This window comes from Aulonocara sp. 'chitande type north' Nkhata Bay, linkage group LG9, assembly GCF_057382095.1.
Source record: "Aulonocara sp. 'chitande type north' Nkhata Bay isolate Kocher_YH1m ecotype deep benthic linkage group LG9, A_spYH_male_GT1.1, whole genome shotgun sequence".
Classification (NCBI taxonomy): domain Eukaryota; kingdom Metazoa; phylum Chordata; class Actinopteri; order Cichliformes; family Cichlidae; genus Aulonocara; species Aulonocara sp. 'chitande type north' Nkhata Bay.
In genome coordinates, this window is record NC_141352.1 from 29,954,210 (window position 1) to 29,978,769 (window position 24,560).

At 40.9% G+C, this 24,560-nt stretch overlaps 1 protein-coding gene across 2 annotated transcripts in view; it reads right to left on the bottom strand.

Annotated features, from left to right (window-relative positions):
• Positions 1-213: 213 nt before the first annotated feature.
• LOC147322378 (vasoactive intestinal polypeptide receptor 2-like) overlaps positions 214-24,560 on the bottom strand; it is a 51,342-nt gene continuing 26,995 nt past the window's right edge. The window contains exons 5-14 of one of the 2 annotated variants that reach the window (XM_086306814.1): positions 13,719-13,816; positions 11,058-11,196; positions 9,853-10,003; positions 8,034-8,094; positions 7,732-7,801; positions 4,461-4,552; positions 3,887-4,025; positions 3,143-3,184; positions 2,952-3,042; positions 216-1,636 (exon numbers count right to left, since the gene is read on the bottom strand). In XM_086306814.1, coding sequence (XP_086162940.1) covers positions 1,584-1,636; positions 2,952-3,042; positions 3,143-3,184; positions 3,887-4,025; positions 4,461-4,552; positions 7,732-7,801; positions 8,034-8,094; positions 9,853-10,003; positions 11,058-11,196; positions 13,719-13,816 — 936 coding nt within the window. In that variant the 3' untranslated portion in view covers positions 216-1,583. Of the gene's footprint in view, positions 3,043-3,142; positions 3,185-3,886; positions 4,026-4,460; positions 4,553-7,731; positions 7,802-8,033; positions 8,095-9,852; positions 10,004-11,057; positions 11,197-13,718; positions 13,817-24,560 lie in introns of both variants that reach the window. The other variant, XM_086306812.1, reaches the window with a different exon arrangement.

Below are 24,560 nucleotides of genomic sequence, written 5' to 3' on the forward strand. Positions count from 1 at the left end.
GGAATTTATATAAAGCAGGTGAGATTTTGACTCACAGCTTCTGACGTTTTTGTGAGATAATTGCTGAAAGGCGACGCCAGAAAATAAAGGACACTTAAAAGAAAGTTGAACTGTCTGCAGATGCTGTCTTACTATCACCTTTCATGCTGCTTATGTTATGCTACTTCACAGAAACATAAACATAAGATGAGAAAATATCTGCAAATGTGGAAGAAAAAACATTTAAAAGGATTCAGTTTGTGTGATTGAACAAACAGAGCTTCATTTCCATGATAAAAAAGCTTTTATGGATTAAACATATGGAATCACAGGTTTACAGTTGTGATCAAAAGCTTACAAATTTAACAACTATGTCTTTCTCTACATTTTACAATCAGCCAGCGATATACTCTCCACTGTATAAAAAAGAAAGAAAAATAATACAAAACAGTCTATGTACAAGGCAAGCATGGTTTTTGGCTTTAATTCAAATCAAATCCATTTTATTTGTATAGTGCCAAATCCAAACTGTCACCTCAAGGCGCTGATAAAACTCTGTTAAAGTGAGTTCGTTTGGATGAGAACATTCTGTGTGTGGGAAACACTGATCACCCTTAAAGTGAAGTATCTGTATTCTAATTTTATCTCAAATTGAATGCTATCACGTTCATTCCCTGCTGACGTGATAAGGGAAAGTAAATGGAGTTACTGAAAAAACAATACATTTAACAGGTGTGGTAGGCCTTATTAAATTACATGTAAAACAGCAATGATCCATGATAGACTTTCAGGAAAAAACTGAACTTCAAGAGGATCATAGTGAAATTACTGACGATAACGTGCTGTTCAGACAGCCGTTTTTGTTGAGCCCTGAATTTGGTACCAACTTAAACACACATTGTTATCAAATGCATTCAAAACATGAAAAAATGAAGAGTGACAAGAGCTACAGTTACCCAGGAAACACCAATGATATCTTGCCAGTCAAAACAGAGGGGTGTACTGCAAAGTGAAATTACAGTAATAGATCAGAAGGCTGCAGTATGTTGAGCTTAAAGTCTGGAGGTGAAGGTGGATCTCTGTTTACGTGGCTACATCACTGTGGTAACTTACCCTGCTCCTAACACTAATAATAACCCCTTCTTAGTACCTGATTGAACCTCCTGTGCTTTCTTTTAAGGTTTAGGATCATATTAACATGATAGCATCACATAGTCACTCCAGTTTTGTGGGCTTCACATCCACTACCAATTTCCTGTTCCACTACATCCCAAAGGTTCTCTACTGGATTGATATCTGGTGACTGTGGAGCCGATTTAAGTGCAGTGACCTCATTGTCATGTTCAAGAATCCAGGTTGAGATTATCCTGCTGGAAGCAGCGATCAGAAAATGGGTACACCGTGGTCACGAAGGGATGTGCTCACCAGCCTGAACCGATCTAAGAAAGGATGGATCCATCCTTTCATATTTATACCAAATTTTGTCCCTACCATCCAAACGTGGCAGCAGAAATCGAGATTCATCAGATCAGGCAACATTTTTCCAATCTTCTGTTGTCCACGTTTGGTGAACCCGTGTGAAATATAGCCTCAGTGTCCTGCTCTTAGCTGACAGGAGAGCCATCGGGTATGGTCTTCTTCTGCTGCAGTAGCCCATCTGCACCAAAAACAGACAGATGTTGACATTGTTTCCACATACAGTAGTGGTCTCTGCTTCCCATGTCAATAATCAGCTCAGTGTCTGAATCAGTTCGCTCAGTGGGGCTTCAAAGTGAGAGGTCGGGGATTTGAGCTGCCGTTATTTGGTTTTATTTTTTATTTTTTCAGCTTTGTTTTCGTTAAAAAAAAAACATAAATAGATTTTTAAACAAAAACTTTCCCTTGCATATTTCCTGAATCTTTTCTTGGACAGTGAGTCTTAACTTACAATATTAATGAGCTGAACAGCCTGTGAGATGACCGAACTGAAAAGCAGGAATAAATATGCTTACCTATAAGCATATTTGCAACATAATTTGCAACATCTACTACGTCACAGTAGCAACCAACAGAGCTGAAAAACTGCACCAAAAACTGCAGTTCCTCTACTGGCCACGTGAGGCTGGCTCCACATCCCCATAGCCTGCCATGCTAAAATGCCCAACTTCACGGCACATATAAGCATGTTTACAGCCTGATATGAACAACACGTTTGGTCTCTATAATTAATTTCTTCCTTCATATCAACTGTACAACTGTAGATAACTCAGCCATATAAATATAGGTACGGCTTTTTTATTATGAGGTGGATTCTTTTTTTACTTAGCACTAATCAGCAGGTATGGATGAACCTTATTAACCAAACATACTCTGCATATCAGTTAAAAAAAGAAAAGCTTATATGAAAGGAAGAACTAGATCAGCCCTACAAAACTAAACATAAAATATGAATATTTCTGTATACATCTACCTTCAGGTATATAAAATGTATGGTTACTTTCTCCAATATGGATTTAGCATTTTTATGTAAGTCTTAATTTGTGCATTAACTATTTGAAAACTATTTTTTCAAGTCAGTTAGTCATTCTTTGGATGTGGAGAATAATTATAAAAATGAATTTGTTGTTCTGGAAACATTATAGGAGGCACTGTTTCATCCGTTATGTGTTTAAAAATGTTAAAGATCATTGTGAAATCTCACGCCGATGTGGGAAAAAAAAAAAAATATCTCCGGGAGGTTTGACGGTCCAAAACGAAGTCTTTCACCTCAAAAACATTTGCAAGCCACAAGTTCAGTCCCTGCAGCATCAGGCGATATGTCTATAAAAGCGAGGTTAAGTATAATTCCTCCACACTGACCGAACATGAGCGCCCGTTCTCAAAGTCTTTAACAAAACAGGCTGTTTGTGTCGCAGATCACAGCCCGGTGATCTCAGTCTGCAGGATGGATTGGGCTCGGGAGTTTCTAGAACACTGGGTCGAGCTTTCTGTACCATTTTGGTTCACGCTGTGGAGCCTGAAGTCCTGTCCCACGCAGCGCTTTACAGAAAAACACTTCCATGTCCTCCTCAGCTCACTCTGAACCTTTATGTGCAAAAAAAAGAAGAAGTAGAATTATATTAAATATATTATATATTAAAAAATCTTGTAAATTATGTTACGAAGAACACATGCATAGGCTCACCTCACTGTTGAGGAAACAGTAGAGAACCGCTACAATTAGACCCTAAAAGGAAACAAATACCACCATAACAGATCAGTGCCAACGTGTCAGAAACAAGGCTATATTAATACTAAAGGATGCTGCCTTTAAGGGTCACCACCTATCCCGAGCATCCTCATCTGTCACACCAACCCACTGCATGTCCTCATTCACTACACTCATCAATCTCCTGCATTGTCTTCCTCTTTTCTTTCTACCTTTATTAGAGGCAGTGAGAGAGAAAGGAAGGCAGAAGTGTGGAGGCAACTTTAAATGACTGGTTTGTTGGGACAGCACAAGAAATGAGCACATCAGAGTGACAGCTCAGGCTGAGTCTTTGGGGACAAAGTTAGAGAGGCAAGGCTGAGGTGAGATGGTGGATATGTTGGACAGAAGCTGCCCGGCAGGAGGAAAAGAGGAAGACCGCAGAGAAGAGTCAAGGATGTGGGGAAAGAATGGAGACTGTGTGCAGACACAGAGCCGGACATTAAACTAGGACACAGTCAATGAGCTAAAAAAAGAACATGCAATGTTTATTTTTCTTACTACAGCTCCCAATCATACATGACTATCTTGTAAGGGTCAAAATTCTTGATGTGGTTCTCTCCTTTGCTGGGTCTTAACTTGATGACATTTTTATCTTCCACTACAGTCATTTTCCTACCAGAGCAAAAAAGGCAAATCATTTTATTTAGGAATTTTATGTTTTTAAATGTCTTATAGTACCTGGAATGATCCGAGGCCGAGATCAAAGAAGATCTTCACTTGCTTCACGTTTTCATTTTCCGGTTCCATCAGGTAGAAAAACACCACGTAATACACCCCAAACAGAGGGATCAGCAGGAGTGTGGACTTAGCCAGGCGCCTGATAAACACACATAATACTCACTCAATGCACACAATACATTTAGACTAAAACTTATCTGCGAGACCATCAGTGGGAAATCTCTTTCTTTCACTTTTTCTCAACAGTGCAGAAAAATTGTTTATTCTGGATATTAAAAAGGAGAGTTACAATGAGGAAGGAATGGCTATTATTTGTTTGGTAAAGAAAGAATAATCAAAATCATTTGTTTCCAGATTGAGAAGCAGAAACAGGCAGGAAGATTGATTCTAAGATGTCCAAGTTTAAACACAGTTAGCTGATAATGTGATAATGGTTCCTGTCTAATGTGTCGAGGAGATTTGATATGACTGCTGCTTTCGTCACCACATTATCAGGAAGCCCTCTTAAATGCATATGAATCTAATCAGCGAGAGCTCGGAGGTAAAAATATGACTCCTCAGTTCCTTGACGTACTTGTATTGGCATTGATCGTTTCCGCCCACATCACAGCTGCGCAGTTTCTGCACCAGGATGCGGATGATGCTGATGAACAGGATGAAATTGATCTTGTAGAGAAACACGGCAGAAAGAAAGAGGAGTCATATTAGCGAAAAGTGTAGAAAGGTTAGAAACAAATTTCTATGAAATTTGTCTGTCCAGGAGCAAAGAGTCCAAAAACTGACTGTACAGTTGTGTTTCCGAACTCCATCCATCCATCTTCTCACATTTACCCAGGCTGTCTGGATAAGTTTGCCTAGGCAGAGAAACGCAGACCTTCCTCCACCCAGCTACCTCCTCCAGCTCATCTTGAGGAACACCAAAGCATTTCAAGGCCAACTGGGAGCCATAATCTCCCCTGCATGTCCTGGGTCTACTTCAGGGCCTCCTCACTCAGGTCATAATCTTAGATATCCCCACGCCACCTCCATTGAATGTGGAGGAGTAGCAGCTCTAATCTGTCCCTCTAAATAACTGAATTCCTCACCCTGTCACTTTAGGTCACCACAGCTGAAGGCAGGGATGTAGAACGACCAGTAAATTGACAGCTTCGCTTTTACGCTCAGCTCTCTCTTTACCACAACGGACCAGTATAGTGTTCACATCACTGCAGACATGGCCCGAGTCCATCTGTCAGTCTTCTGCTCCCCTCACAGAGCCAAGTGACGAGATACTCGTCCACTGTAAAGCTCAACAACCCTTCATACAGTCCACTCCACACTTGGTGGTTTTTTGCTGGGGACCTGAGTAAGTGAAATGTGATGTACTTGCATTTACAGAGTGCTTTACTAACCACTCAAAGCTCTTTAGAGTGCAAACTTTAAGGACTTTATGTATCTCACGTCCATGGCCATTTTAGCATCAGCACTTTAACCTTTGATGTCTTTGAACTACGAGAGGAAGCCCCAGCACCAAACACGGGCACAGGAAGAACATCTAAACACTACACACAAAGGCCTTAGCTGGGTTTCAATTCATTTTGAAGAGCAGTTCCCATATGTTGATAAAAATCAGCTGCCTTCTTCACTATGAGTGTAAGTGGAGGAGCTCACACCCACATACATGTGTTTATGTGACATATATGATGATGATACTTAAAAAATACTTTTTCAAGAATAAGAAACCAGCCAACCAGGTTACAAAAACTGAGAGGTGCCGAAATGAAAACAAGTGCAGCTAATAGCTGTGCTTAGCTGGATCATTAGCCACAGTGGGACCAAAGGCCAGCAAGGGAGGCGTGTTCAAATAATGCTGCATTATAAAAACTCTAACTTCGACCATATAACCAAATCTGAATCCTCAAACAAGCTTTTGACATGTTGCAAATATTTTTACAAAACATCACTCAGAGGTGTATTTTTTGTATATGCATTCCCCTAATTTTAAGTGTATTTTCTCTGGTTTTCTGTGTTAAGTGACTTCCATCACTCAGTCATACTGTTTGAACAAGCAGTTCACGAGAAAGCTACGCTCCAAAACCTGCCCAGTCATGTACCAACATACACAAACACACATTCAGAGAGCATGTCCTTACAGATGAATGCGTTTTCAGAACAATAACTTTACAACTGCTTGCATTTCATATATTTAGAAGACATCTATAAATCGTAGTTATAGCCAAATATAAATGGAAACTTGATGGCACAAAGCATATATTAGAGCACACATTATTGCAAAATGCTCAACAATCGAATCGTACAACGTCAGTTACATAGAGCTTCGCAAAAACAAGCAGTAAGCAGTTCGCTCACAACGGATCAAGCAGAGCTTCACTGTTGCAACAAGTAAAAATAGTAAAAATAGAAAAGTTCAGCATGACAGCTCTGATGGATTATCTGCTGGTTCGCATGTTTTGAAATCGACTGCTGACTGATTGAATTTTATCTAAAACTTATCTGTTTGCAGATGTTTTCTCCTGTATGTCTGTATCAGAGGATATAATTGTGTCTGGGATTTCCAGTGTAAATAAAGAGATCCACCATCTGAGGCCAAGTCTCACAGAAAATCCAAAAATAGCGATAAAATATGTCACACTGTAATTTTTTAGTATGCTGCGTATGGAAATGAATGTTGCTGGAGTAACTTTGCAACTCTGAAACTAACGGATTTCAATGGGAAGGATGATTTATGCCTGCACTGCTTGTTTGTTTTAGATCACTCTGGCTGTGACACTTTTGACATAATCAGAATATTTTATCCCAATCTGTGATCTTTTGCTAAACCTCATCAACTAGTTTTGATCCTTAAACATTTCTCCTGGAAACCCAACAATAAACAGTATGTTAAAAAGAAACATTATCTGTGAGTACTTTAGCAAACTCTATTACCAAAATAAAAACTACAGTACAAAGTGCTCTGGTTCAGTCCCCAAGAGTTAAAGTATAACCATCTATGTGTGTTAAAGCTTCAAAATTAAAAGGACTCATTGTGCAGATTGACTCTGGTATGGTTTATAAAGATGTGAATGCTATAGTCATTCGTTATTTGTATATAACATCTTCCCTAGAAAAGTACTAAGTATTGCTGCTGACCAAAAACAGATCAGCAGCAATACTTTTGTAGTTTTTAAATGATGCTGAGTTTGTACCAAGTGAGTGAAGCTAACATTCTTGCCATCATTAGACCACCAGCAACAGCCTGAACCTTTGATAAAAAGCAGGATCCATGTTTTCATGTCATTAATGCCAAATCCTGCCATCTGAATGTTGCATGGCATGTTTCCATTTAGCATCAGTTGAACAGGAGCACTTAAACGATGTGTCCAGTAAGTGTGTGACTCTAAAAACCAATGTGTGGCTGTGCAGGCTCTGTAATAGTGCATCATTTTTAATATGGTGAATATTTATTTGTAAAATAAAAATAATGATCCAATGTTTTATATTTTAGTAGAAGAAAGCAAAATAAAATGAGAAAATGAAAACAAGGACAAAGCAGGTGAAAATGAAAATGGATTTCAGTTCAAATTGCAGATTAATGACTAAAAACAACAACAACAACAAAAAACAGACGAAACAGACTTGACCTATTAATTTAGACTGTGTTATACCCACTGGTGGGGCATAATGGGCTGTGTGTACAATCATCCTGACCACAGATCCACTCACTTTTACTCAGGTCAATTCTTTATACTGTTTATAACTAATAAGGATTGTGTCCAGGATGCCGAAAAAACATTTAAGAAGTGCTTTTTTAATTCATGAAAAAACTCTGTCTGATGTATGCAAGGTTATCCTGGGACAAAACTCACAATGATAGATGCCATGATGGGCCAGTTGATCACTCTGTTTGGTATGGGGGTGTTGTTCATCTCCCAACACCTGGAAGTGAGTAAATAAGTCAGTGAGATTTGTAATATTTCCTGACCTAGAGATGGTTAAATGAAATCAAAGATGCATTATTTTTGATATAAGCTTCAACCAATGCAACTGCATGCATGTGGTGGAAATTAAGGATAAGCATAATGTGCCGCCTGCAAGTTTGTAACGTTTGATTTTTGCACTGACCTTGACACAGTTTGTGAAAACAATGTTTAAACACTTGCAGACTCACCCCATGTCCTCCATGTATATCCTACAAATGATCCATGCCACGATGAACACAAGAGGGATTCCTGAGAACCAGAGAGTAGAGAGGAAGGTAGATATGGAGGAGAAGAGGATCTGTTTAGGTTCTCTATCTGGCAGGCACAGAACATCCTCGCAAAGTGCCACAAAGGAAATATGACGTCTACACACACACATTAAACATCTGGGGCTGAACGGTGATGCATTGGGGAGGAACTGTTGGTAAAGTGGAGATGGATAGTGGAAGGAAGGTGTCAGAAGGCAGCAGCTGAGACAGAATGGAAGAGAGCGAACGCAGAGGCCAGGAGAGTGTTTACTGCCCGGACTTTCCCTGAATACACCAGCTCACTTCAGCAGCGTGACGCACTGTCTGCTGGTTGTCTGAGTGCTGGCACTGTGTTTTGCAGAGGCTCACACTAAAGGGGTGCTACAACAGGGCTGTCTATGAAATTTCTAAATTTATCAATATAATTGATTTTTTTTAACTGCAGGGTTAATAGCACGCTAACTGCAACCAGGGAACATTGAATGAATTGTTATTTTCATAAACTTTTCTGGTCTTCCTGACCTCTCGCAGCCTCATTCGTACGGAGCTTAATTCTCTGCAGGGATTTTCTTAAGGGCTCGATCTGCTTTGCATCAACACCTCCTGTGATAAATTTAACCTAGCATGAATCCCAAAGAGCGCAGTGATGTATTGCCGACCTATATGTGCTGTGTGGGTAGTGGCAGACATTATGTAGCAGAGAAGTGTGTTTGCTCATTGTGAAGAGGTCATTTGTACATTGTTTAGCACTGACTTGCCAACAGCTAAGCTTGGGCAGGTCAGCTAGTCTCATTTTATGTGCACATAAAGGTTAAAATTAACAATTAGCCCAGTTACTGTACATTAAGTAGATTGCTTAACAAAAGCCATCCGTGTCAAAAACATATTAAAGCATAAGGTTAATCTTCAACGGTTTCAGGGGTCAGTTTAGCACAGGATTAATTCAACCGAGTGGTAATGATGGAACAAATTTCACAACTCAATTCGTCTCTAGAGAGAGAGACTGCGCTTTGTTTGGAAATAGTTCAGATTTTGGCCAGCAGATGGTAAATGTGAAAAAAAATGTTGGGACAAAATATTATGAGCAAGTCCAACCTCACCCTGACTGAAACACTGCGGGAGGACGTTAAGAGAGCTGTGTATAAACAAATGCCTGCAAATCTCAATGAACCGAGGTAATATTTTAAAGAAGAGTGCCAGAATTTCTCCACAGCAATGTAAGAGACTGATAAAGCCATTCAAAAAGGTATTACTTCAAGCTATTGCTGATAAAGAAGGTTTTAAAAGTCACTAAATCATGGATGTAATTCGTTTTTCACTGGATTGCATAGTATGTGAAACTTTGTAAGAAAGAGAAAGTTCCAAGTAGCTCAGCTCCCTGATGGTTCGACCACTTTGTTAGCTGAGTGATGTTAATGGACTGTTTCTACTTCACTGCACTCATGTCAGATAACTCTAAACTTTCTCTGTGCAGAAACCAAACTAAGTCCACAATACAAGTGCTCTAAACTTTCACCAGGAGTCTGAGGTTTCCATTATTATTCGTTTTTTTTAATCATCTTTAGACTGTCTTACATTGTCTTTGGTTTCTATTCAGTTTTAATAAAGTGTTTTTAATGCATGATCGTCAGATGTTTCAGTGGGTTTTAAGACATTAACTTGGTGATAGGAACATTATCAGTGGTTACACATAAGACCAGGCCAATAAGACTGTAAAGACAACATAAAGTTACGGTGCTCTCATTGTGGTTCAACCTACCCCAGCCGATGAGCATGTAGATGGAGAGGCGGAAGGAGTAGGTGGGGAAGACGAGCAGCAGCGTGTGAAGGTAAAGACCTTCAACCAGCAGCCAGAAGAAGTTAGCTAAGATGAAGTACTGGAAGAAGATCAGGCTGGCCTTACAGCCCACCTACACACACGCACACGCACACACACACACACACACACACACACACACAGCAACATGCTTTGTTACATCCATTCTATAGTTTGCATAGTAACGTTCTGTATGTAATATTATAATTTGACCACAAAGAAATACATTTTCACAAAGAATTAGAAGAATCACCAACTTCATTGTGAACCTTGATGACTGGCATTAGGGTGACTGTTTTTACACTGTGAAAAGATTTCTCAAATGTTTTGTGTAAATGTGCAGTTGAGCCAGTGTATTAAAAAAATCTGCGCTTGTTTCCAATGAATTTACTAATTTACTTTTCTCAGAACTGAAAGACATTTGTTTTTAACCGCTCCATGAACGGTGATCCACATGGTAGAACATTCAAAGCTGGAGAACTATTGCTCAAGACCACTTTATAAATTACAAGTCTGGCTTTTTGGAAGAAGAAATGAGTGATGTCTTTTGCACAGGACTGTATATCCAACCCATGACTCCTGGATTAACGGTGCTAGAAATGCAAATTTGAAAACTCTCTTCAGCATGTGTGGACATGTTGGAAAAAATGCAGATATAGAGGTAAACTTTGCAAGCCACCCACAGTTTTCTAAACTAAAGCTGCTTCTTTATGTGAATGGTTTCCAATGCTTCACTCTGAGGTCATTTATAGCCATCTGCCTAAGGACCCTCAGTGCCGTGCAAAACATTTAGATAGATTAGATTCTTATCCATCACACACACACAAAAACATCAGGAAGGCATCTAACTGGTTCCAAATTCATGCTTCTGCATGACAAAGAGTCCAAACATTTAGCCAGAGTCATAAAAAACCAAACATTCAGTTCAGCTACAAGAGTCCTGCAACAGATGGCCTCATAAAGTGCTCATCTCCAAGATGCTTGGAAGAGCCCAGAAAGTTTTTTAAAGGTGAACGTTGGTATCACCAATACAGACTCCTCCTGTTTCTACTTTAATTAAGGTTCATCTAAAGGTTTTTGTACATATAGTAAATGTGTTTAACGGTGAAGTAAAAAATGTGTGTGTGTTTTCATGCGTGAAAGGCTACCAGCGAGGGCTGTTGGCTGCAGTCTGTGGTTTCACCATACGAGAAGAGCAGGGTGTCTTTGACGAGCACTGCGACGGCGCGCAGGATGAACGACACGAACAAGTTCAGATGGATGTAGTTCCTCATGCAGTGGAGTCTCCTGTAAACACGCACACACACGCAAACATAGAGAAGTGTGTTTACAGAGTGTCTGGGTGTGAATTGACTGAAGGATGCGGTATCTAAACATGTTGATAGCGGCCGAGTGAGCAGCTGGAGTCCATCCAGACTGAGCTTCGCACATCTCTACAAACTGTTATCATGCTCCGTATGTTCGGAAGTGTTAAGAGTATATAAATAAAAATGTGTTATATAACCCGATTCTGAATACATCATTTGTTCAAATTATCTTGACTTTTCAGGATATTTGCACAACAAGACTGATAACTTTGCCTTCAGCGCTGGACCCTGCCTGACTTTACACCTCACGTTTTTTTCAGGATTTCCGCACTTTAGAAGAACAAAAATGATTCATTCAACATATGTGAGAAGACTGAAGAGGTCAGAGCCATGACCCCAAACTCTGATTGCAGTCTGCTGGTGTAGTAAATGTGAGTTTTCTAAAGAAACGTGCTCTCCAAACACTGTATTTGTTTTCTTTAAAAAGATGACCTGAGGGGCTGCACGAGGGCCCAGCATGAGACTACGAATTGTGCAAAGTCACTCTGGCAGCGTCTAAGAATAGAAATCTGGAGCTATGATGTAAAACTGAAGACAAAATCATCTGTTTCTGATTTCTTCACATACCAACTTTCAGTGTTTCAGGGAATTTAAATTGAGATGTTAGATTAGTCATTATCATTAACTTTACAAACCTATTTCAAAATTACATAAGGGAAGTTTCATGGGTTTTTTTTTACATTCGTCACCATATTTTTATGTTTAAAAAGAGAAAGACAGTTTCTGCAGACTTTTCAGGGTTATTGTATTAATAGAAAAAGTGTGAGGCACCTTTGTTTGTCCTTCATAAGAAGCCTCATTTACATATAAGAGATGTTTATTTTAGGTTGTTCCACCATCACCCCTGTGGATGTTTCCAGCAGTGTCCTTGTTAAGCTCAAAAGCATCGCCCTTGTCTTTGTTACTTTTACTTTGTCTTTTAGGTAAGTAAGAAAATTTGAATCCGTCCATGTGCACACAACATTATAAATCATGACATCCAAAGGCAACAATTTGTAGAAGTTTTAGCTTCTAGTTATAGTTAGTTATAGTTAAAGCTGGGTCGGGTGACCATGAATTATCTCTTAGTTATGCTGCCACAGGCTCAGGCAGCTGTGGGACTTTCCACGAAGCAGCGACAACTTCTCCTGTCTCCACTCTTCCACAGCATGTCCTTAGATGCCACCACTGCGTTTGTGTTCTCTGTCCTCTCTGTGCCTCTCCAACCTGTTCGCTTGTTTCAGCAAGTCTGCCTAACACACGCTTTCTTCCTGAGGCGAAGAATAAAAGCCCCTCTAATGCACCCTTTGACCGCCAAGAGAAGCATCCAATACTATCAGTTGCTTCTTAGTTTTAGCTTTTTTTTCCTACTTCCATTTTGCTTCATTCAGCTTTAGTTGTGTTTTGTGTGCTTTTGCAGCATTTTTTAATTTGCTGGTGTCCATTTGACCTCTCAGGGCGACTTTACGAAGAGGTAAAAATACTATTGTGCAGGGTTACTGTGATGGAACATGTTATGCCCTGAGTAAATGCCTTGATGAAGTTAATGGCACCATCAGGACAAGCAAGGCAATCAATGCTTGTCCAGTGAAATCTAAAAATAGACATTGATTAAAATCAAATTGGACTAAAGTATCTTAAAGTAGGATTGATCTGCTTTAGTCTGCTTGACTGAGAGTCAAATTAATGGGTGTGTTTGTGTCCTGTCATCAGCGCCTGCAGCTGGGCAAACTGAGAGCACAGCTGCTTTTTCTGGTTGTTTGAACATGCATATTGGGGATTATGTCTCGTCTTTGATGGGTGATCAGGACACTAGACAAGTCGTCTGCGGCTCTGCTTTCAGTGTTCTAGGATCAGATAAGATCTGTACTTTAGATGGAAAAAGAACAAATATTAGCAAGTAATTATCAGAATAATCACGTGTAAAGTAAAAGAGTTGCAGTTTTTGTAGTTACAGGAGATGTTTTTTAACAGTAGCTTTTTAATAGCTGTTTTATTAAATATTTAATATTATTACATATTTATATGAGAACACTTAAACTGAGTTCATCTTAAACATCTGCAGCAGAAGCATTTTACTTTTGAATTTTGGACAATAATAAAGTTTTGTGTGTAATGAGGTGCTTTCATAGTTTTTATTTCTACTTTTACTGCATCAGACGAAACTCTACACAGCTCAATATTTGCACTTCCTGGTTGTCTGTGACTCCACAGCTTCCTTTATGCTTCTCTTTCCTCCACTTTCCCATTCATCAAACAAGTGGTGACAGCGCTGTGGTCTCTGAACATGTGCTTTTGTCCCTGTTATGGGGATTTTTTTTCTCTGACTATGTGGTCACTAATGTTCTGTCAGTGTTGTTTGTCTTTATAGTATACAGTGCCTTGAGATGACTTGTAATTCTGGTCACCATGAATTAAACTGAAACAGTGCTTCTGTGAGCTGTGGTCAGTGAGTGTTTTTACCTGAACAAACAGATGATGATGGTGCTGGTTAGCAGAGTGATGATTGACAGGCTGTGGCCCAGATTGGACAGAATCTGCACCGCCTTGTAGAAGACCAGCTGCAGACATACACAAAACAGAATTATTATTATTTTCCTGCTTATCGAATCATAAATAATGGAGCTGCTGTCACATCGATTGTGAAGCACAGCTGGGTCCCCATCCTGAGTGTAACAGTGGATCCTGTGAGCACCTCAAATGTTCATGTAGATTTTAACGACATTCTTTGCCTTAATGACTGCTGAGTAAAATTAATTAAAATAAATGTGTGTCCTATTCTTCTGCCATGAATCTATTGCTTTCTTTTCTAGGCACCTCTAAATTTAGAAGAAGTTGTACAAATATGCACCTTTTACTCCTTTGGTCCACATAAAGGTACGCATAGAGGTCCAGTACACGTATGTAGGCTGTAACTGCAGGGACAGATATTGACTTTTATTGTACTTGTGATTCTGATGTTTTGAGTTTTATAGTGAATAAGTAAAGAAGAACTCTCTAGTCCCCTGTAAAATCCCAAAATAGTTCGACCGAAAAAGGATAAACGGCCACTGAGGATTTCATAACTTGCACAAGGGTATTTCCTTTTATAAATACAGTCTGATCACAGAGGAGGAAAATCGTGGTGTGAGAAATAACTGTCCAGGAAATTTTTCCCACACCACGAAGCGGTGATGATACACTGATGAAACACGGCACTCATTCTGCCCACTGCTTCTTTGTCCAGAGTGGAGATGCTCTTTCACAATAAGGGGAGGGTCCAGATAAGAATGAGGATCTGTTCCTTCTCAAAACAGTTCAAACCTCTCCTCTGACTCTGGCCAACACACACCCGCAGAGCATTAATGCTGCTCGCAATGTGTGGGTTTGTCAGTGCCTGGCGTTCGTTGCTATCTCATCATGTATAAACAACATTCTCCACCTCTGACACACCATCTGGCAATTAACCAGATATACACATTGCACATCTACATCTAGCCTATATAAAATATACTCACTGACCTCTTTAGGTTAACATCGCTTCACAATGCTGAGGGTGGACACCCTTCTCCATCCATCCATTCATCCATCCATCCATCTTCTACCACTGACAGTAGAGAAACCCAGAACTCCCTCACTCAGGCATTCCCAAGTCAGCTGAGATATATTTATATATCCAGCAGCTCCTTTCTCTCTTCCTGGAAGTGGCACCCAGGACGCATCCAAATCAGATGCCTGGACTGCCTTACAATTGTACAATTTCTCTGAACCTGTGTAAATTCTAACCTCAGCTTCCCGTTCTTAGCTGAGAGGAGTGGTACCCGATATGCTCCTCTGCTGCTGCTTCAAGGTTCAATCTGTTGGATTAATCTGTCTTCAGAGATGCTTTTCTGCATATCTTGACTGTAACTGTTGCCGTCCGATCAGCACAAAGAAGTCGGGCCTTTCTTCTCTGACCTCTGACATGAATGCATCATCTTTGCCCAGAAAACTTTCACTCACTGGATATTTTCTCCTTTATGAGAAAAAGGTCCACAGAGATGGTTGTGTGGGAAAATCCCATTAGATCAGCAGCTTCTGAAATAGACGACCAGCCCATCTGGCACCAACATCCATGTTACAGCCAAAGTCACTTAATTCACCTTCCTTCTCCATTGTCATGCTCGGTTTGAACTTCAGCAGGTTGTCTTGATCAGGTCTACAAGCCAGTCAGTTGTAGTTTTTACCTGATGCCATTAAACAACTCCATGTCCTGTTTTGGTGTGTTGGTGTGTTTATTGAAGTACTGTGACATACACTGGGTCTACAAACCCAGTATGTAGGTAAGACAAACATAAATCACTAACAAAACATGCTAGTTATGCAGGAAATGTGGCTAACAGCACCCGGAGGACGGGGTTTCAGGCAAAACAGAGAAAATGTCTCCTCTTTAAGGTCTAAAGTCCTCACATAGATGGATTTCCTGAAGTACGGGACGTAAGTGGAAGTTGTCATTTTGAAACATTTGTATTTTTCACGATTTCCATTTTTGGAGACTTTCATGTTCTCTCTGTTCTTCTTTTTAAATTTTTTTTTATCAATTTGTCTCTTTTATCTTTGGCAATCACTCACTCTTTCCATTTCCTCTTATTTCTTATCTTTCATTTTTCTTACATACTCGCTTGTTGTTTTTCACACAACATTCACCGCCTAATGATCTATCACGTCCTCCCCCCAAATTTTTTCATTCTGTAGTCCAGAGATTTTCCATCATTCTGATAAAGTTTGTTCACTAACTTATTTGGATCATCTTGATAATCGATGGTCATTCATATTTGAACTATTGTGATAATGTACTTCAGTCTAATGACTCCTAAAATAGAGCTTAAATGTCTTTGTAATGTTCAATATTTACATTTTAGTGAAACTGTTCTGCAGGCTTTGAGGTGACGCAAATAAAATATATGAACGCGTGAGACTTTTTCCATTGTGGCGTTTCTACTTTTAGAGTTTCGGTCCCTGTCTGTCCACTGTAAATATTCGCACACAGAGACAAATATCTGAGCATACACAGACGGTCGCAGCCTGGCATCGGTGTCTCATTCCTCAGCACGATTCTCAGGCCTTCTGGCTGGGAGCTGATGACCTGCTGGCTCTGGTCTGCTGCAGCCGCACTGCCTTCTATGTCCAAATGCATCGTCTCCATCCATAAACTCTGGCTCATTCACTCTCCATTTCTGCGTCCTGTCTGACACTGGAGGATTAAAACAATGCTGAACTTAAGGCTGGGTATCTTCATGGCCATGGTTACAGATTAAATCTACAGGACTTCTGCTCCTGTAGAGTTTTAATCTCCTAAGACCCCAACTCTTTCATGGCATGCATTTTTAATTTCTCTTTGATATTTGGGCAAATTGGGACCTGATGAATGTAAAAACAAAGAATTGCCACATTTGTTTTCCCTGATTTTTGTTTCTGACAAAAATGAGATGCACATATAAGGATATTCCTTTAAAATTCAATAGAACAGTGGCTGTACAATGTCCTTGTAAGTGGACATCAGGCCTTTGTAGAGCAAAATTTAGTATTTTGGTCTAGACAACCCAAAATGTGATGTCCACAAATGTGGACAACAGGTTCTAGGAAGTTAAATCAAAACTGCAGGACAGAGACCCCTGCCCTGTTCATTTTAGGCTAAAAATATTCCTGTTAAATCTCAGTTAGCTCAATTAGTTGTTTGCTTTTAAAAATAATTTCTAAATGATGTATTTAAATAAAAAAGCATTGATCAAAGACAAGGCTCTCAACTGCACTCACAAAACACTACCAAGTAATAAAGGTTTCATAAAGGTATGAAAACTATTTCAACAGCTAATGACATACAGCTTACTCACATCTTAAAATCAGGACTGAGTCTTTATGATGGACCTAAGTACAGTTATATCACCAGACAGTAATGAATTCTCAGTAAGCTGCATATGATACAAATCATAATTATGTTGCCATTCCCTCGTTTTTAATCTGGCAGATAAATAAAGTTGGAGAAGTTGTTCTGTGTGAATAATGTCTTTGGTCGCAAAGATGAGCGTTCTTCACTTTCATGACAGAAACAGGATGCATGCTCTTTGACAAAGTGAAACCATGATGCAGACTTTGAGCAGTGAAATGTTTCTCATCTCAAAGTCTGTTTTGAACCCTGGCAGCTTTGTGTTGATTGCTGAACATAACTCAATTTTAAGGCTTTTATTTTTTTACTATATTTGTGTTATTTTTCCATCTAATTGCTGCATTTTAAGAGGAAATCAGTGCACAGACTCCTCTGGTCAGAAGTTATTTTTTAATTCCAAAAAGAAAAATGCACGATGAGCTTATAAATTACACCTCGTTGCTCAGATTAAAACTCTGTTTCCACACATATTTGGCTTCTGATTTCTTACAGACAATAGTCTGGGTCATTTATTAGCTCCACCAGTGAGATGTTTCATATGTAAGATTCTCTCTTTGTCTGAGGCACAAAGCATTATGCAATATTTAAGGCACATAAATTACAAACAGAAGAAAAAGTCATAAAACAAATCTATATCACAGAACTGTTGTTTTTCTTCTTCCCCTGTCACTGGGCTCTCAGAGCCACCACATTAAATATGAAATGATATCACCGTGTTGGTGTTGTTCCAACAACATCATGAAAATGTCAGTGCTCCAAGGTCGTCCCTGCAACTGATCATTCATGTTGTTTTAACTCAAGAAGAAGGAATGGTCAAAGGAGAGGTTTCATTGTCTCCAATTCCTTCTATCGGAAAGCCACTGTGGTGCACAAGCTTTCTAAAGCCCGTTGGGAAAACCAGTTCAAGAAGTTTTGTTTCCCAAATCTAACCAAGCCTAAATCTAACTGCAACTGAAAACTGGAAACAACCAAGTCTGAAGGAAATAATTGATCCTTTTCTGTGATTGCACTCAAGACAAGAACCCTAATTTTCTAAAAAGAAATCATTAGCATGGATAAGTGAAACCAGTGTGGATGTGAGTTAAACTAACATTTTTTCCACACGCCTGAAGAGAGCGACTCCTCAGGTTAAGTTGTATAAAAGTCTGTGTGCCGTGGACTGCTGTCACACACAGGATTGTGGATTGCTTGGAGCCCAAATGCAGGATGCAGGAGACAGAAGTGAACATAGGCTCAACTGTTGATGGTGTTGAATCCAAAAGTCCAAAAAAAGAGATTGAAGGCAGGAGACTTTCAAGAAATACTAGAAACCACAGAACTAGGAAACACAAAGCTACTTTGAAACACATGAAGACAAAGATGAGACTGTTAGAAGGAACTGAATGGAAACACTGGTAATGTCACTAAATATAAACCTAAAGTCATCAGAAACTAAAGCTAAGAACTGAAGTCACAAATAACAAGGCTCATACACACAAGGTTAACAAATAGTATTATTAACAGAAAACTAAATACTGACTAAGCAATGTATACAGAAGCCAATGAAAACCCAGAAGAAGGATGGACTAATACAAACTTAAAACCGCGGGTTTAACGCTGAGACGTCCAGACAAGGATGAAGGCCGTCGTTTTGTCACCTGTATGCTATGAATGTCGCTGCAGTCGGTGTGAGCTCAGTGCCAGTGGTGTCGTCTGGCTTCAACAGAATGTTTTCCAGATGGAAAACCTTCATCTCTCCCACAGGACACGAAGAAAAGCTTTACTAAAAAGCAAAAAGCTACACCTGAAGCTCTGGACAGGATCACAATTAAGCCAACTGTCCATGTCTGTGTGTGAATGTGCGCTTGTGGTTTATCTCTGGAGGTTAAAGTGAGACAGAAAGATCTGGAACAGCGCCCAGATAACTTCAACATAACTATCAAGTTCAAATTCATTTTAGGTTTATTTATGTAGCACGAGGTGTCAACAACCATCAGCTCAAGGGACTATTGTATAGTATTAGATTATTCTGTTATTATATGTTACCTTATATATGTAATCAAAGTAGTTGAATTAGAATACTGCTGTAGATCACATTATACCCTTTAATATAGAGTGTGTGAGCTGTATGTAGTTTAGTTCTCATTATACTTTTGAGTTAACAGAACATATTCACATATTAGTTCATTAGATAAATGTGCATCACTCTGTATCCTTGATCTGCTGGGAATGTGTTACACTGTTTTCTTGACATGCTTAATTGTTGAATCATGAAGAGAAGGTTGTAAGCAGGAGACTCTGTGTCTAAAGACAGGGGAGATAGATAGACCACATTCCACACCCCCACCTTACAGAAAGCAGAGAAACAACTGCCGAGGTCATAACTTAGGCGCTGTAACAGAGAAAAAATGTGATGTTTTGGCTTTTACGACTAGCTGGGGGCCACTAGAGACTATAAAAAGCTGAGCAACCCGTCACCATTTTGAGACATGTGCCTGACCCTCTGGTAGCATCTCTCCCGTCCGGACGTTGTAATGCTCTGACTGTTGAATTGTATGGAAATAAATGATTGTTGATTGAGCATTTATACACTGAGTATTGTCCCTCCTTCAGCCCAAAGATTCAAAGAATTGGGAGAATTCAACAACTTGGTGCCGTGTGACCCGGATCTTTGGTGTGCTGAGGAGGTGCAGATTTGGCCTTTGGTGAGATCGTGGGGCAAAGTGAACAGAAGGCCGGCCTAAAACAGAAAGGTAAGCACAGCCTGTTGTATTATAAATACCAAATGTGCATATTGGGCTTTCCAAATTAATCTGTTCGCTGAGTCACATGTATTTTCACAGTAAATTTGTCGGTGTCTGGTTTTTGGCGCAAGATACTAACAACATAAGTTGAGGCTGAATTCCAGTGTGTTAAATAAACTGCTTCTACCGAGATACTAATAACATACTACGTTGGACTAGTTGCAGCCACTTTACCTTCCACATTTAATTTTGTCTAATACTGGCTTCTGTAGCAATAATACGTTAGAATTTCTTCTGAAGACGCGGCCATTAGTCCAGTACATTGAAGTCGAGGTTTGTTTATTTTGTTTATGGTGTCAGTGACGTCCTGGCTTTTGCCGGCTATGAAATAGAAGTTGATTTAAGGAAAAGCAGATGCTGGCTTCACGGTGCGGTTGAACGCTGGCAACGCGAGAGCGAAACACGTCCGTAGGTTTGGTTTATGATACGGCGTGTTCCGGTGGTGCGGCCGTGAAGTGCAGTAGTGGTTGGTGCTAGTTTTAGTACATTGGATAGAGGTTTGACGGTGGTTTGTGGCGTCAGTCGAGTTTTAAGGGCTGCGGTCATAATACAAAGTAAAATTTTAAGTACATAGAGCAACACCTGGTTTATGATGTCAGGTATAACTTCGGGGATGCAAGCATCACTTTTATGATGCGACTTTGCCCCGTGGTGGCGGTCATAAGCGCAGAGAAAGGGGTATTTTGGTCTATGGTGCAGTGTGCTTTAAGAAGATCTAATAGTTGAGCTCAGAGGTTTCTGTGTAAAATTCCCGCTGAGGAAAAGTGTTGTGTGTGTGAGTGTGAAAGCGCGCTCTGGGTGAGAGAGTGTGTGTGAAGCTGCGAGGCGCGCTCTGGGTGCTGTCTTGTGGGTAAAGCGCGCACTGAGTGAGAGTGTGAGTGAGGCGCGCTCTGAGTGTGTTTTTTTGTGTGAAGTGTGAAGCGTGAACACAGTGACAGTGACGGTTGATGTGTTTGATTAGGAGGACATTAGAGCAAATACACATTTTAGGATCAAAGGTTGATGCCTAGTGTACCTGTGGAACATTTTGCCCTAGGAGTGGCGACCCTCCTGTCCGTGGACGCGTGGCCAGGACCGGCGTCGTCCGGGTGCCAAGGTGGTGACTTGGGGAGGTGAGGGCCCCCGCATAGCTACGGAAATAACACTGGAACGGCCGTGTAATCACGGGTTCACATTTATTCCGGACTAGAACAAGACACATTTTGCGAACAAAGGTTGAGTCTAGATTAGTAAAGAAATATAAAAAGGTTGAATTCCTCGTTTCAGTGGTTGAAATTGTTGTGTGCCTGTCCCCTGACGAGTGTGAAATTAAAATAAAGAGGGAATTTGGAGCCACATAGAGATAGACGGGCATAATTGGGTGTATTACTCTGTGGTGTAATAAAAATAAAAAGGAGAGATAGTAAGAGGTGTGCAGTGGAGAATTATGGAGGAGTACAGAGAGGAATGTGTTGGGAGACTGGCGTACAGTTTACGCTGTCAAGGTAGGCGTGTTGCCTGCTTATCTGTTTAACATGTGATGAAAATGAAATTAAATAAATCTCTTAGTGTGTTAATACAGGAAGCTGCGGACCTGGACCAACTGCCCCCACAAGCACAGCGGCCGAAGCAAAATTATAGGTAATGGGAACCACACCCAGCACGAATCAGCAGCTGTGAAAAAGACAGCAGCGAGGAGAGAATTAGAGGAGAAATTAAGAGAAGTTTTAACACATAAAATTGGGGCCAACGGACTTGTGGAGGTTGGGAAGGCGTCCGGAGCATCACAACAAAAAGGTGAAACAAAAACACACAAGCAGAGAAATCTGAGAGAAAGGCTCCTTTTAAGGTAACGCCTAGTTTGAGAAAAGTTAAAATTAACCTGCTTGCCTACAAACGCACATACACGCAATGAAGAAACAGCTTACACTCATGAACACGTGAAGATTTTCCAGCAAGGTTAAAGAAAAATTAACATACTTAAATGATGAAGTCTATACATTACTGACAAAGAAACCCTCTGGGTTGCAGGACAACAATTTAACTAAAAAAAAAAAAAAAAAAAGGAACACTGGTCTAACCAACCAGGCAAGACACAACAAATTTAGTGGTTAAAAGATTCAAATTGTGACATGTTTTCTGTTGATTGATTAATAAAAGTGATTACTGAATGAAAGAAAATTCCTTTTTTGGGTTTTTAAACATGATCTTAAGAATTTTAATATGTACTTGTGTTGTCCTGTCAACTTGGTGGGTTAGGAGTTGATTATATCGGGAGAGAAAAAACAAAAAAAAAAGGGGGAGAGAAGGCTGACACAGGGCCTGGTCCCGGTGTGTCTCCCCTCTGAATAACACAGCCAACACAACATCATTTTCCTGTTCGTTTGTTTTTGTTTTGTTTTGTTTTTATTTTTTCTATACATATTTAATTACAGGCTGCTTTGCCGGCCCTGAAAGCCGAGGCTGACTGGACTCCTGCTCTCCCCCATACGTGACACTGACCAAATGCTGCAACAGCTGGACCCACAACAACGACCTGAGAATGTCAACAGACCTGCAGGAATGTGATCTCATGCAGCCGAGACGGAGAGCACTAAACCTAAGGCCCGTTTCACTACACGGGGGAAAATTCCCAGACTGCGTCAGCTGACAGAGCTGTGACGAGACGCCCGCCAAGCCCGAATGAAAAGTAAGGCCGAGCGAAAGAATGCTGACCTTGATAACTTTGCATTCACACTGTGCAGGACAGTGATGGACCAACACGGATGATCGGGTGGCGAGAAAGGGCGTGACCGAGACAAGAGGAGTAACTGAGGACAGAAGGCACCTCAGAATGGACAAAAACACAGAAGAAGATGCAGGTTTCACCTGCGGTGAACATCGACACTGGAGAAAGGACTGCCCCAATTGGGGTCAGAACCAGGACGGACTGAATTTTGAGCAGCAGCAGCAGCAGCAATGGTCGCAAACAAACTGAAAAGGAGGGGGGCAGGACCCCAGGGCATGCTTCAGGCCGTGGTTTACCCAGAACACCAGAACAGGAAAGTGATGAACACAAACACCCACACAAACACACACACACATTAAAGACGGTACAATATTACAGAGTATCAGAACAGCCCTTAGTGACAGTAGTGAGGAAGAACACGCTTTCAACAGGAAGCAACATGGTGGCTCTTACTCATCAAATCAGAGACTAATGCCAAGATGGCGGCGCGCACGGGTGCAGCGGCTCTTAGCTCTCCAGTTTGGTGCTCGTTTTTACTTTTAATGTGGATATTTTTGAATGTTTGCAACGCCGCCATCTCTTACAGTCGCCAGAACCTAATTGACCTAGGTTTTAAATATAGTTTGTCTGTTTCTGGCGACTATCAGCGAACACACAACATCCTGGTGGAGATAGCGAGACCGCCAGGGTCACCGTGGATGGTCTGCCCGCCCAGCAAGCGTAGAAGGCAACGGAGGGAAAGAAAGCAGAAGAGGGGATGCCGGTCGGGCTCAGACGCTAGGCTACGCAAACATCCACACCGGCCAGCACTTCCGAGCCTTTTCCTATCGAACGCCAGATCCATCACCCACAAACTTGACGAATTGGAGCTACAGATAGCCAACACAAGCTTTGCACGTAACTGCAGCATTATTCTTATTACGGAGACGTGGCTTCACCCGCTGATTCCCGACGCTGCAGTCGAGTTAGCAGGCCGCACGCTACACCGGCATGACAGAAACAGCAACTCAGGTAAAAGCAGAGGAGGGGGGCTATGTGTTTACGTGCATAACGAGTGGTGTTGTAACAGCAGGATCATTCACACACACTGTTCTCCTGATTTGGAGGTTCTGGCAGTCTCGTGCAGACCTTTTTACATCCCGAGGGAGTTTACAGTAGTTATTGTGATAGCTGTTTATATACCGCCGGATGCTAACGTTAGCACGGCTCTCAGCCTCTTGCTCAACACCATAAACAAACAACAGCTTGCCCACCCCGATGGGGTTTTTATTGTCGCCGGCGACTTTAACAAAGCGTGCCTAAAGACTGTGCTTCCTAAATTTGTCCAGTTTGTGGACTTTGCTACGAGAGGAGAACACACTTTGGACCATGTCTATTCAAACATCAGGCATGCTTTCAGAGCGACACCCCTCCCCCACCTGGCTGGATCTGACCACCTCTGCATGTCCCTCACCCCCACCTACACCCCCCTGCTGAGAAAAACAAAGCCCCAGACAAAGACAATAAAAACCTGGCCTGAAGGAGCCCTTTCTCAACTGCAGGACTGCTTCTCAACAACTGTATGGGATTTATTCTCCAGCCACAACCTCCAGGAGTACACGGACACTGTACTCTCGTACATCAGGAACTGTGTTGACAATGTCACCGTCAACAAAAGGGTCAGGGTGTTTCCAAATCAAAAACCCTGGATGAATAGCAAAGTGCAATCCCTCCTAAAAAGCCGCAACACTGCCTTCAAGTCAGGGGACAGGGCTGCGTATAGGGCGGCCAGGGCAGACCTGAGTAGAGGCATCAGGAAAGCTAAGGCTGCCTATAGGAGGAGGATTGAAGATCACTTTGCTGACAACGACCCCAGAAAAATGTGGCAGGGGATCAATCACATTACCAACTACAGAAGCAATAACCAGGCA